Source organism: Scyliorhinus torazame, chromosome 14 (assembly GCF_047496885.1).
Source record: "Scyliorhinus torazame isolate Kashiwa2021f chromosome 14, sScyTor2.1, whole genome shotgun sequence".
In the NCBI taxonomy this organism is placed as follows: Eukaryota; Metazoa; Chordata; class Chondrichthyes; order Carcharhiniformes; family Scyliorhinidae; genus Scyliorhinus; species Scyliorhinus torazame.
Window position 1 is genome coordinate 218,385,957 of NC_092720.1, and position 13,867 is coordinate 218,399,823.

General features: G+C 48.6%; 1 protein-coding gene across 1 annotated transcript in view; it reads right to left on the bottom strand.

Moving 5' to 3' along the window:
• The window catches only part of LOC140390530 (zinc-binding protein A33-like), a 51,556-nt gene extending 38,323 nt beyond the window's left edge, over nucleotides 1-13,233 (bottom strand). Inside the window, exons 1-5 of the mRNA XM_072475702.1 lie at nucleotides 12,493-13,233; nucleotides 12,308-12,403; nucleotides 11,981-12,214; nucleotides 8,592-8,614; nucleotides 8,379-8,494 (exon numbers count right to left, since the gene is read on the bottom strand). Of these exons, the coding sequence (XP_072331803.1) occupies nucleotides 8,379-8,494; nucleotides 8,592-8,614; nucleotides 11,981-12,214; nucleotides 12,308-12,403; nucleotides 12,493-12,903 (880 nt within the window). The 5' untranslated portion in view covers nucleotides 12,904-13,233. The remainder of the gene's footprint in view (nucleotides 1-8,378; nucleotides 8,495-8,591; nucleotides 8,615-11,980; nucleotides 12,215-12,307; nucleotides 12,404-12,492) is intronic.
• Between the last annotated feature and the right edge of the window lie 634 nt (nucleotides 13,234-13,867).

A 13,867-nucleotide genomic window follows, 5' to 3' on the forward strand; every position in this document is an offset into this window, starting at 1 on the left:
GACTCACTGGGGATCGGGGGAGAGACTCACGGGTTCAGGGGAAAGACTTACTGGGGATCGGGGGAGAGTCACTGGGGATCGGGGAGAGACTATCTGTGCGTGTGAGTAACTATGTGTGTATGTGTAACTGTGTGTGTAACTGTGAGTGTGTAACTGTGTGTGTGTGTGTAACTGTGTGTGTGCGTGTAACTGTGTGTGTGTGTGGGTGACTGTGTATGTGTGTGTGTAACTGTGTATGTGTGTGTGTAACTGTGTGTAAGTGTGTGTGAAACTGTGTGTGTGTGTGTGTATAACTGTGTGTAACTGTGTGTGTGTAACTGTGTGGGTGGGTGTGAAACTGTGTTTGTGTAACGGTGTGGGTGTGTGAAACTGTGTGTGTGTGTAACTGTGTGCGTGTAACTGTGTGTGCGTGTGTGTGTAACTATGTATGTGTATAACTGTGTGTCTGCGTGTAACTGTGTGTGCGTGTAACTGTGTGTGCGTGTAACTGTGTGTGTGTGTAACTGCGTGTGTGTAACTGTGTGTAACTGTGTGCGTGTGTGTAACTGTGTGTGGGGGGTGTAACTGTGTGTAACTGTGTGTGTGTAACTGCGTGTAACTGTGTGTGTGTGCGTAACTGTGTGTGTGTGTAACTGTGTGTGTAACTGTGTGTGTGTAACTGTGTGTGTGTGTGTGTGTGTGGAACCTTGGGCGAAATTCTCCTACCTGCCCCGCCACATTTCTGCGCTGACCGGCCGGCGGGAGTCTGCGTAACGCCGGCCGGTCAATGGGGTTTCCCATTGTGGGGCAGCCCCACGCCGTCGGGAAACCCCCGGGCGCCGGCAGAACGGAGACTCCCGCCGGCGGAGAATGACGCCCCTTGTGTGCGTCGGTGTGTGGGTGTGTGTGTAACTGTGTGTGTGTAATTGTGTGCAGTGTGTGTAACTGTGCGTGTGTAACTGTGTGTGTGTGTAACTTTGTGTGTAACTGTGTGTTTAACTTTGTGTGTGTCTAACTGTGTGTGTGTAACTGTGTGTGTGTCTAACTGTGTGTGTAATTGTGTGTGTGTGTAACTGTGTGTGTGTGTAACTGTGTGTGTGTGTGTGTCTGCAACTGTGTGTGTGTAACTGTGTGTGTGTGTGTCTGTAACTGTGCGTGTGTAACTGTGTGTGTGTGTAACTGTGTGTGTGTGTCTGTGTGTGTAGCTTTGTGTGTGTCGGTGTGTGTGGGTGTGTGTGTCTAATTGTGTGCATGTGTATGTAACTGTGCGTGTGTAACTGTGTGTGTGTGTAACTGTGTGTGTGTCTAACTGTATGTGCAACTGTGTGTGTGTAATTGTGTGTGTATGTAACTGTGTGTGCGTGTAACTGTGTGTGTGTAACTGTGTGTGTATGTAACTGTGTGTGTGTGTGTGTCTGCAGCTGTGTGTGTGTAACTGTGTGTGTGTGTGTATCTGTAACTGTGCGTGTGTAACTGTGTGTGTGTAACTGTGTGTGTGTCTAACTCTGTGTGTAACTGTGTGTAATTGTGTGTGTAACTGTGTGCGTGTAACTGTGTGTCTGTAACTGTGTGTGTGTTTGTGTGTGTGTGTCTGTAACTGTGTGTGTGTGTGTGTCTGTAACTGTGTGTGTGTGTGTGTGTCTGTAACTGTGTGTGTGTGTGTGTCTGTAACTGTGTGTGTAAAACTGTGGGGTGTGTGTAACTGTGTGTGTGTCTGTAACTGTGTGTGTAAAACTGTGGGGTGTGTGTAACTGTGTGTGTGTGTAACTGTGTGTGTAACTGTGTGTGTGTGTGTGTGTGTGTGTAACTGCGTGTGTGGGGTGTGGGTGACATCAACAAAATAAACGAATCTCTTCTCAAATTTAGATGAAGATCTCAACACCGAGATATTTCCGTTCTGCTCCGTGGAATCAAATATGGCGGATTCTCCGCTTCACGGCACCGGAAGTGCGATCGGGCGGAGAATCGGGCGTAATGCACAAATCGAGGTTTGTGCCCGGCACTGATTCTGACGCCAGGCTCCAGTCCCTCCCTGGCGGTGAAATCAAAGTTTGTTCCCTGCAGCGGGCCCATGTAACACCCTCATTTACATAGATTTAAATCTAATCAGCGGATTGGACACAGTATGCTCCGCCCTTCCACGATGCTCCGCCCCTCTCAGGCAGAAGTCTCGCGGGTGTGAATTAGTGCAAGTATTTACAAACGGGGACTGGGCTCCATGGCTGCTGAGGGGCAGAGAGAGGGGAAAAACCCCTCAAACAGCCTCAATAATTGTCGGACTTGCTGGGGGGCTGCCTGGGCTGGGGGGAGTAACGGGGAGCGACTTGGTGACAGGTCTGTGCACTCGGGGTGTCCCCCTCGGGATCGGGGTGGCCTGGCTCAGACCCCCATTGCTGCAGTCTGGGTTTTAAACACACCCCTTTGGTGCTACTCACAGGCCCCTGGCTGCTCACTCTGCTGACTGCTCACTGTGTCCTGGAAATGTTCACAGAGCCTCTGGTCATTTGGGAGCCACCCAGGCCGCCCCTCTGGAAAGCCTCAGACCCCGGCTGAGCCATCACCGGGATGGGCGTGGCCAAGCTCAATCAGTGACACACCAGGTGCTGCCACTCCTCAGTTGTGTGTGTGCGTGTAACTGTGTGTGTGTGTGGGTGACTGTGTATGTGTGTGTGTAACTGTGTATGTGTGTGTGTAACTGTGTGTAAGTGTGTGTGAAACTGTGTGTGTGTGTGTGTATAACTGTGTGTAACTGTGTGTGTGTAACTGTGTGGGTGGGTGTGAAACTGTGTGTGTGTAACGGTGTGGGTGTGTGAAACTGTGTGTGTGTGTAACTGTGTGCGTGTAACTGTGTGTGCGTGTGTGTGTAACTATGTATGTGTATAACTGTGTGTCTGCGTGTAACTGTGTGTGCGTGTAACTGTGTGTGCGTGTAACTGTGTGTGTGTGTAACTGCGTGTGTGTAATTGTGTGTAACTGTGTGCGTGTGTGTAACTGTGTGTGGGGGGGTGTAACTGTGTGTAACTGTGTGTGTGTAACTGCGTGTAGCTGTGTGTGTGTGCGTAACTGTGTGTGTGTGTAACTGTGTGTGTAACTGTGTGTGTGTAACTGTGTGTGTGTGTGTGTGTGGAACCTTGTGTGCGTCGGTGTGTGGGTGTGTGTGTAACTGTGTGTGTGCAATTGTGTGCAGTGTGTGTAACTGTGCGTGTGTAACTTTGTGTGTGTGTAACTTTGTGTGTAACTGTGTGTTTAACTTTGTGTGTGTCTAACTGTGTGTGTGTAACTGTGTGTGTGTCTAACTGTGTGTGTAATTGTGTGTGTGTGTAACTGTGTGTGTGTGTAACTGTGTGTGTGTGTGTCTGCAACTGTGTGTGTGTGTAACTGTGTGTGTGTGTGTCTGTAACTGTGCGTGTGTAACTGTGTGTGTGTGTAACTGTGTGTGTGTGTCTGTGTGTGTAGCTTTGTGTGTGTCGGTGTGTGTGGGTGTGTGTGTCTAATTGTGTGCATGTGTATGTAACTGTGCGTGTGTAACTGTGTGTGTGTGTAACTGTGTGTGTGTGCAACTGTGTGTGTGTAATTGTGTGTGTATGTAACTGTGTGTGCGTGTAACTGTGTGTGTGTAACTGTGTGTGTATGTAACTGTGTGTGTGTGTGTGTCTGTAACTGTGCGTGTGTAACTGTGTGTGTGTGTAACTGTGTGTGTGTAACTGTGTGTGTGTCTAACTCTGTGTGTAACTGTGTGTAATTGTGTGTGTAACTGTGTGCGTGTAACTGTGTGTCTGTAACAGTGTGTGTGTTTGTGTGTGTGTGTCTGTAACTGTGTGTGTGTGTGTGTCTGTAACTGTGTGTGTGTGTGTGTGTCTGTAACTGTGTGTGTGTGTGTCTGTAACTGTGTGTGTAAAACTGTGGGGTGTGTGTAACTGTGTGTGTGTCTGTAACTGTGTGTGTAAAACTGTGGGGTGTGTGTAACTGTGTGTGTGTGTGTAACTGTGTGTGTAACTGTGTGTGTGTGTGTGTGTGTGTGTGTGTGTAACTGTGTGTGTGTGTGTGTGTGTGTGTGTAACTGCGTGTGTGGGGTGTGGGTGACATCAACAAAATAAACGAATCTCTTCTCAAATTTAGATGAAGATCTCAACACTGAGATATTTCCGTTCTGCTCCGTGGAAACAAATATGGCGGATTCTCCGCTTCACGGCACCGGAAGTGCGATCGGGCGGAGAATCGGGCTTAATGCACAAATCGAGGTTTGTGCCCGGCACTGATTCCGACGCAAGGCTCCAGTCCCTCCCTGGCGGTGAAATCAAATTTTGTGCCCTGCAGCGGGCCCATGTAACACCCTCATTTACATAGATTTAAATCTAATCAGCGGATTGGACACAGTATGCTCCGCCCTTCCACGATGCTCCGCCCCTCTCAGGCAGAAGTCTGGCGAGTGTGAATTAGTGCAAGTATTTACAAACGGGGACTGGGCTCCATGGCTGCTGAGGGGCAGAGAGAGGGGAAAAACCCCTCAAACAGCCTCAATAATTGTCGGACTTGCTGGGGGGCTGCCTGGGCTGGGGGGAGGAACGGGGAGCGACTTGGTGACAGGTCTGTGCACTCAGGGTGTCCCCCTCGGGATCGGGGTGGCCTGGCTCAGACCCCCATTGCTGCAGTCTGGGTTTTAAACACACCCCTTTGGTGCTACTCACAGGCCCCTGGCTGCTCACTCTGCTGACTGCTCACTGTGTCCTGGAAATGTTCACAGAGCCTCTGGTCATTTGGGAGCCACCCAGGCCGCCCCTCTGGAAAGCCTCAGACCCCGGCTGAGCCATCACCGGGATGGGCGTGGCCAAGCTCAATCAGTGACACACCAGGTGCTGCCACTCCTCAGCTGTGTGTGTGCGTGTAACTGTGTGTGTGTGTGGGTGACTGTGTATGTGTGTGTGTAACTGTGTATGTGTGTGTGTAACTGTGTGTAAGTGTGTGTGAAACTGTGTGTGTGTGTGTGTATAACTGTGTGTAACTGTGTGTGTGTAACTGTGTGGGTGGGTGTGAAACTGTGTGTGTGTAACGGTGTGGGTGTGTGAAACTGTGTGTGTGTGTAACTGTGTGCGTGTAACTGTGTGTGCGTGTGTGTGTAACTATGTATGTGTATAACTGTGTGTCTGCGTGTAACTGTGTGTGCGTGTAACTGTGTGTGCGTGTAACTGTGTGTGTGTGTAACTGCGTGTGTGTAATTGTGTGTAACTGTGTGCGTGTGTGTAACTGTGTGTGGGGGGGTGTAACTGTGTGTAACTGTGTGTGTGTAACTGCGTGTAACTGTGTGTGTGCGTAACTGTGTGTGTGTGTAACTGTGTGTGTAACTGTGTGTGTGTGTGTGTGTGTGGAACCTTGTGTGCGTCGGTGCGTGTGTGTGTGGGTGTGTGTGTAACTGTGTGTGTGTAATTGTGTGCAGTGTGTGTAACTGTGCGTGTGTAACTGTGTGTGTGTGTGTAACTTTGTGTGTAACTGTGTGTTTAACTTTGTGTGTGTCTAACTGTGTGTGTGTAACTGTGTGTGTGTCTAACTGTGTGTGTAATTGTGTGTGTGTGTAACTGTGTGTGTGTGTAACTGTGTGTGTGTGTGTCTGCAACTGTGTGTGTGTGTAACTGTGTGTGTGTGTGTCTGTAACTGTGCGTGTGTAACTGTGTGTGTGTGTAACTGTGTGTGTGTGTCTGTGTGTGTAACTTTGTGTGTGTCGGTGTGTGTGGGTGTGTGTGTCTAATTGTGTGCATGTGTATGTAACTGTGCGTGTGTAACTGTGTGTGTGTGTAACTGTGTGCGTGTCTAACTGTGTGTGTAACTGTGTGTGTGTAATTGTGTGTGTATGTAACTGTGTGTGCGTGTAACTGTGTGTGTGTAACTGTGTGTGTATGTAACTGTGTGTGTGTGTGTGTCTGCAGCTGTGTGTGTGTAACTGTGTGTGTGTGTGTATCTGTAACTGTGCGTGTGTAACTGTGTGTGTGTGTAACTTTGTGTGTAACTGTGTGTGTGTAACTGTGTGTGTGTCTAACTCTGTGTGTAACTGTGTGTAATTGTGTATGTAACTGTGTGCGTGTAACTGTGTGTCTGTAACTGTGTGTGTGTTTGTGTGTGTGTCTGTAACTGTGTGTGTGTGTGTGTCTGTAACTGTGTGTGTGTGTGTGTGTCTGTAACTGTGTGTGTGTGTGTGTCTGTAACTGTGTGTGTAAAACTGTGGGGTGTGTGTAACTGTGTGTGTGTCTGTAACTGTGTGTGTAAAACTGTGTGTGTGTGTAACTGTGTGTGTGTGTGTAAAACTGGGGTGTGGGAGACATCAACAAAATAAACGAATCTCTTCTCAAATTTAGATGAAGATCTCAACACCGAGATATTTCCGTTCTGCTCCGTGGAAACAAATATGGCGGACTCTCCCCTTCACGGCACCGGAAGTGCGATCGGGCGGAGAATCGGGCGTAATGCACAAATCGAGGTTTGTGCCCGGCACTGATTCCGACGCCAGGCTCCAGTCCCTCCCTGGCGGTGAAATCAAAGTTTGTGCCCTGCAGCGGGCCCATGTCACACCCTCATTTACATAGAGTTAAATCTAATCAGCGGATTGGACACAGTATGCTCCGCCCTTCCACGATGCTCCGCCCCTCTCAGGCAGAAGTCATGCGGGTGTGAATTAGTGCAAGTATTTACAAACGGGGACTGGGCTCCATGGCTGCTGAGGGGCAGAGAGAGGGGAAAAACCCCTCAAACAGCCTCAATAATTGTGGGACTTGCTGGGGGGGCTGCCTGGGCCGGGGGAGTAACGGGGAGCGACTTGGTGACAGCTCTGTGCACTCGGGGTGTCCCCCTCGGGATCGGGGTGGCCTGGCTCAGACCCCCATTGCTGCAGTCTGGGTTTTAAACACCCCCCTTTGGTGCTACTCACAGGCCCCTGGCTGCTCACTCTGCTGACTGCTCACTGTGTCCTGGAAATGTTCACAGAGCCTCTGGTCATTTGGGAGCCACCCAGGCCGCCCCTCTGGAAAGCCTCAGACCCCGGCTGAGCCATCACCGGGATGGGCGTGGCCAAGCTCAATCAGTGACACACCAGGTGCTGCCACTCCTCAGTTCACTCATCAGAAGCTCAGCCCCACTGCAGGGGAAGCAGGGGAATAGCAGAGCTCACCCCAAACAAAGCACACAGGCACCCAGGTGGCCCTGTGTGGGGAATGTATAGTGCTAATAATTCACCAGTGCATTTGTATCATGTTCTGCTGTTGTGTTATGTTGTTAACCCTGTGGGCTCCACCTATGGGCCATTGTGTGGCTTCACCCACAGGGGGATATGTTGGGGCATGTACGGGCTCTGCCCATGGCTCCTCCCCTTGAAAGGAAGTATAAAGAGCAGCTGACCTGCAGGCGGTTCCCAGTATTGTACCAGTCGCAGGCAGGCACTGTTCTAAGCTGATTAAAACCACGGTTTACTTCTCCTCGTGTCTTTGAGTGAATTGATGGTCGCATCACACTGCTAGCTGACAAGGGCACTGCCAGGCTGTCACTGCCAATGTGCCAAGCTGCCATTTTCTGTGTGCTGGTGATCGGGCTGGGGGTGTCCAGCGTGTGTGTTGCGGGGGGAGCTGGGGACCCTCCCAAAGTGAGTTGGTGCTTGGGAGGGGGGGTGTCGGGGTGGCGTCGGTGGCCTGGGAGATCGGGATATCATTTTAAAATGGTGTCCCGATCTCTCGCTGCACTGAGGAGTTCGGGCAAGCGGAGCTCCTCACTGCACAAAACGGGGCGATGAGCGGCCTCGGCCCCGCGTTCCCCACAGGCACCTTACCCAACGTGGGGGGCGTTTTATCGCCATGTGTTTCTCGGCACTGCGAGCGCCGGGAAATACGCGGTTAAATACGGTCACTCTGGGATTTTCGGGGAGGAAAGGTTCAGCTGGGAATGGCGGAGTTTCCACTTGCTGAAGTTTGTAAAGTATCGATGGGTTCTGGAGACAGAGCTTCATCTGAGAGTTCCTGTATTGGTGATGTTTGGGGAGCTGACAGTTTCAGCTGACCGAGCTGAGAATGATGTTTAGAATGTGGATTAGGTGCATGAATCAGACTTTAATTCCAATCAGGACCATTTTTATCCTCATTTCTTTATAACAAAGCTCTTAAACATACTCCCTGCCGACGGATTCTCCGTTGCGCCAGCAGCGCTCCCACGCCCGCGGGTTTCCCGGCGGTGTGGGGTGGCCACAATGGGCAATCCCATTGGCAGGTGACGTAGACGGAGAATCCCGCTGCCGGTGAGGGCCGCTGCCCAGGAAAAGGGGGCTGGCGGACCGGAGAATCCCGCCCGGTGTCTGTGATATTTATATGGATAATGATTGAAATATAAGATATAAATCAGGACAGAGGAACTTATCTGAGTTTTACCAGGGTTAATGACATCCAGCATTTCTCTCCACACTGGGAACGGGAAAGGGCTGTTGTATTTTCCGATGGACAGGACACCATCTGCTAGTGACAGAATTTTACCCTCATCGCTAATCCTGTAAATATTAAAGAGTTGATTATAATTTGATCATAAACACTTTGCTGAGTAATTTTACCAACTTGCCCTGAGTTTCAGTAAAGATCATGTCCTACCTCCTCTTCCGAGATGCTTCCTCCTGAAATAAACAAAACACAAATCTGAGTTGACAGAGACGGACTGCCTATATCCAGAAAGCAGAAATGACCCTCACATTGTTACAAGCTGCTGAGAATTGTCAATTTCCATTGCTGCAGACATGGAATAGAAAGAGGATGTTCCACAAAGGATATTGAAGCACAGGAGAAAGTATCAAAAAGATTGACAGCAACTGAGAGGCTTCAACTAACAGCAAAGATTGATCAACTTTACTGTAGAAAAGAGAAGACCTGATAGAGATCTTTCAAATGATGAAAGGGGTCGGGTTTGATAGATTCAGTGAAGATGTTTACACTGTAGAGAATCCAGAAATATGGATAGAAACATAAGATATGTCATGATATAGTAGCACGATAGCACAAGTGGCGAGCACAGTGGCATCACAGCACCAGGGTCCCTGGTTCGATTCCCCACTGGGTCACTAACTGTGCGGACCCTGCATGTTCTCCCCGTGTCTGCGTGGGTTTCCTCCGGGTGCTCCGGTTTCCTCCCACAGTCCAAAGACGTGCAGGTTAGGTGGATTGGCCATGCTAAATTGCCCTTAGTGTCCAAAAAGGTTTGTGGGGGGTTATTGGGTTATGGGATTAGAGTGGAAGTGAGGGCTTAAGTGGGCCGGTGCAGACTCGATGGGCCGAATGGCCTCCTTCTGGACAGTATGTTCTAAGGACCCGCGACAACGCAGAATCGCCAAGCAGAAACTTATAGCCAAGTTCCGCACACATGAGTGCGGCCTCAACCGGGACCTGGAATGCATGTCGCATTACATTCCTCCCCCACCATCTGGCCTGCGAACTCCTACCAACTGTCCTGGCTTGATACAATTCACACCTCTTTAACCTGGGGTTACCCCATCTCTGGATCTGTAAGGATTTAATCACCTGCTAATGGTCGCATTCCTAGCATTGTTTGGCATCTTTGAATTTGTCTATATATGTGTTTCTGGAACATACCTCTTCACCTGAGGAAGGAGCAGCGCTCCGAAAGCTAGTGACATCGAAACAAACCTGCTGGACTTTAACCTGGTGTTGTAAGACTTCGTACTGTGTTCTAAGATATGCAAACATGCAGCTATGGAACACATAGAATTTGGACACGACCAATGAGCAGTCAGGACACTGAGGGGTGGTATCTCACTATAAAAGGGATGAGGCACTCACACCCCGCCTCTTTCCACAGACCAACATCTACAGAGTGAGACAGGGTGTATCCTCAGCATCACACCCCAGCACGTGGCTTAGAGCAAGGCTGGTTCAGTTAGACTGAGTTACTACATTTAGATTAGCAGAGAGTCGAACTCATTGAGAACTGTGCTAATAGTTTAATAAAACACATTGAACTCACTTCAAAGTTTGGAGCAACTTTTACTCAAAACTGCATCAAGTGGCAGCTTGTGTTCTTCCAAATTACATAACACAACCATAAAGTTACAAATAAATCCAATCGGGAGTTCAGGAGAAACTTCTTTCCCGAGAGAGTGATGGGATTGTGGAACTCACTATCACACGGGGTGGAATTTACTCCAGTCTGTCACAGCAGCGAGCATGGTGTCCGGACACAGGGAATCACACGCGAGGACACGGCTCAGTCTGTCGATGGCAGGACAACCTCCCGGGATTAAGTCAGAGTCGGGAAGGGGTCAATGCACCGGACTAGCGACAGGAAGTTAATTAGTCTCATTAATGAGTTTGTGAAGCCAGTTTAAACCTGATTCCAACATCATTAACTGCTGCTTTTCCAATTCAGTTTAAACCCCATGGGTTGGATTTTATGAGGGTCCCACTTCCCGTGATCGGGAACGCCGCGACCCTGGGATTGAAAATGACTGTGTAAAGAGATTGAAAGGTGCTGAGCACTGACACTCCAGCAGGATGGCTTCAGGAAATGTGTTTGTGATATTCCGATAAGAATCATCATTAAAAGGACAAGATCCAAGGGTCTGGCACTGCAGTCAAGAAGGAGGGTCAAGAACGGTCAACCTGGCTCCCGGGCCTACAATTCACACCAGAAGGAGCAGCCGGGTGGGGAATTGTAATTTGTCAGCCAAATCCGAGGGGGATTGGGGCTGAGGTTTTAAAATAACTTAAGGGTAACAACCAACGGTAGCATTGTGGATAGCACAATTGCGTCACAGCTCCAGGGTCCCATGTTCGATTCCGGCTGGGGTCACTGTCTGTGAGGAGTCTGCACATCCTCCCCGTGTGTGCGTGGGTTTCCTCCGGGTGCTCCGGTTTCCTCCCACAGTCCAAAGATGTGCAGGTTAGGTGGATTGGCCATGATAAATTGCCCTTAGTGTCCAAAATTGCCCTAGTGTTGGGTGGGGTTACTGGGTTATGGGGACTGGGTGGAGGTGTTGACCTTGGGGAGGGTGCTCTTTCCAAGAGCCGGTGCAGACTCGATGGGCCGAATGGCCTCCTTCTGCACTGTAAATTCTGTGGTAATCTATGATGAAACCAAATCCTGGGGGGATTTGGGTTTGAATTGAGGAACGTTTGGGCTGAAATGTGGGGTTTTGTCTGTGGATTTTCAGGAGAGGCTTTTAAATAAGTTGTGGTGATTTGTGTGTTTATGTGGAAGCCGAGGTTAAATTGTGGAGGGATTTCAATTGGAAAAAACAATTAAATGCTGTGTGATGTTATTTACACTATTTACAGCTCTTTGTATTCGGGTGTTGTGAGTGTTTTCACTAAACAACAAGTTTGTGGTTGAGCCAATCCCCGTGTCTGTGTAATTTTGTCCTTTACAAAATCCTCAAGTCAAGAACCATCAGTCAGAGGAAACGGGAGCGTGAACCTCTTACAGTCCCTCAATCAGGTACACAGTGCAACTGAACAAGGGCATTCCCGCTACATCCTCAATCCCACCACCTCTCCCTCATCCCCTCCCAGAATCCCACCAGTAACCCCAACAGGGTTTGATTTTCAGGCTTCCCGTATTGTGAGACCCCTGCTCATTGCTGAGGGAATACCAGTGACAGCAGGATGAGAACATTCATTGCCCTGTGAAGGGGCTGAATTGGTTACAGGAAGGCTGTCCCACAAGACTTACCACCACGGACCTAATCTGTGCAGAGATGGAAAGACAACAGAAACTCCACAGTGTCATTCCCCATGTCCCCTTCCACTCACCCCACACCCTGACTAAATGTACCCTGGGGGGAACAGCATTAAATTCCACCCAGCCAGGGAAAGCCAGGGATACATTTAAGGAGAAGCTGGATAAACAGATAAGGGAGAAAGGAACAGAAGGATATATTGACAGGGAAATGAAGTAGGATGGGAGGAGGCTCATGTGGATCATGTTGTGACTGTGAACTTTCACTGAACTAAACTGAAATATAATCCCTCACCTTCAGAAATCTCACTCCGTCTTTTTGTTCCAACTGGTTTTCCAACTTTGAGAGTTTCTCCTGAATAGAATTTAAATTCTCCTGAATTTCACAAAGATTTTCCTCCATTGTTTTTAGAATTTTTTCCTCTTCTTCCCTGAGATCTCGGATGAAACGCTGCTCTTTCTCAGTGAGAATCTGGTGCATTTTAGTGAACTCGGATGTGATGTGGCTCTGCAGACTGACCGACTGTTTCTACAAGAAGAAACATTAAAAATAATATGTTTCTGTAATAAAAACAACAAAATAATGAATTAAATTTGGAAGCTCAGCACAGGGAGACTTTACCCTAATTTGGGAAATCTTCTGTTTCTGCTGCTGCTCCATTTCGAGAACCGTCGATTTCTTCTCTGTGAGAGAATCTAAGGAAGATTTCACCCCATCCTGGGATTGGGAGAGAAAATCAGAAAAAAAAGTGTTAGATCCTGAAAATGTGATCAGATAATCAGGGGATCAAATCTGTTCCCTTTTACCTTGAAGATTTTAACAGCTTCTTTAATCGGGATGAAGCGGTGTTCTCTGTGTTCCCGCGAAACTATACAAATCACACAGATCAATTTCTTGTCAGTTTCACAAAACAGCTTCAGTTCTTCCTGATGTTCCTCACAGTGAAGTTTACTTTCCTTCTCTTTCCCATTCAGCTTTAATTTTCGAGCTTTCTCAGCCAGATTCACTAAGATCCGATTGGCCCTGAGGATTCTTTCTGGAAACTCCTGCCTAAATTCCGGGCAGGAGTTTCTCTCCTTCTTTTCCCAACACTCGGTGATACAGGAGCAGCAGAAGTTGTGTCCACACTCCAGTAAAACCGGATCAGTGAAGAAATCAAGACAAATGGAACAAATTAAATCCTCGGACAAACTTCCCTCCTGCTGTCTGGAAGCCATGTTCACACTCAGCACTTCCTGATCCAAACCACTTTCAGTTTCAATGTTCCTGCTCCGCTACTGAACATATTCAGTTCAGTAATTCCTTCATGACGTTCACTGCAATAATCACGGAATTCACCTGAGGAAGGAGCAGTGCTCTGACAGCTAGCAATTCGAAACAAACCTGTTGGACTTTAAACTGGTGTTAGACTTCTTACTGTGCCCACCCCAGTCCAACGCCGGCATCTCCACATCAAGGAATTATTGTTATTTGCTGCTCTCGGTCCTGCCCACTTTGAGAGCTGGAGACAAAACCCGGAGCAGAATCAGGAGTAAACAGGATTAGAGGGAGCAACAGGGAATAATTGAACCCAGGCGATGGGAGTGAAGGTCTGTTGGTGGTGGGGGTGGGTGGAGAGAGGATGGGAGGAGGTGGGGATTTTGTCCTGTGAGTGACTGGCAGCCAGCTGCTCTCCTTCATATACTTCTGTCTCAAAGCAGCCCCAGGCACGGATGGTCAAGTTGTGTTTTACTTTGTGGGAAACACAAACTGAAACATATTGTCTAGCTCCTCCTGACCTTCCCTTTACGTAAACCCAGCCTGACTCCAACTCAAGTTGGATGTGTGGTATTTATTTGTTCTGAATTTTGACTGAAACTTATATCACTGTGAAAATGAAGATTTTTTGAGAAAAATCAGCTTTGGAGAATTACAAGCTTGTCTGAATTTTTTCCAAGAATAATATTTGAATTAAAAGCGAGTCTGATATAGAGCGCACCTCACGAGGGCGAGGATGAGCCGATTTTTTGAAGGAGTAGAGGCTGTGTGTGAGCGTTGCGGGGGGGCGCGAATCACATTCAGATGTTTTGGTCCTGTCCAAAGCTAGGGGAGTACTGGAAGAAGGTGTTTAGGGTCATTTCCAAGGTGGTGCGTGTGAAACTGGACCCGGGTCCCCAGGAGGCCATATTCGGGGTGTCGGAC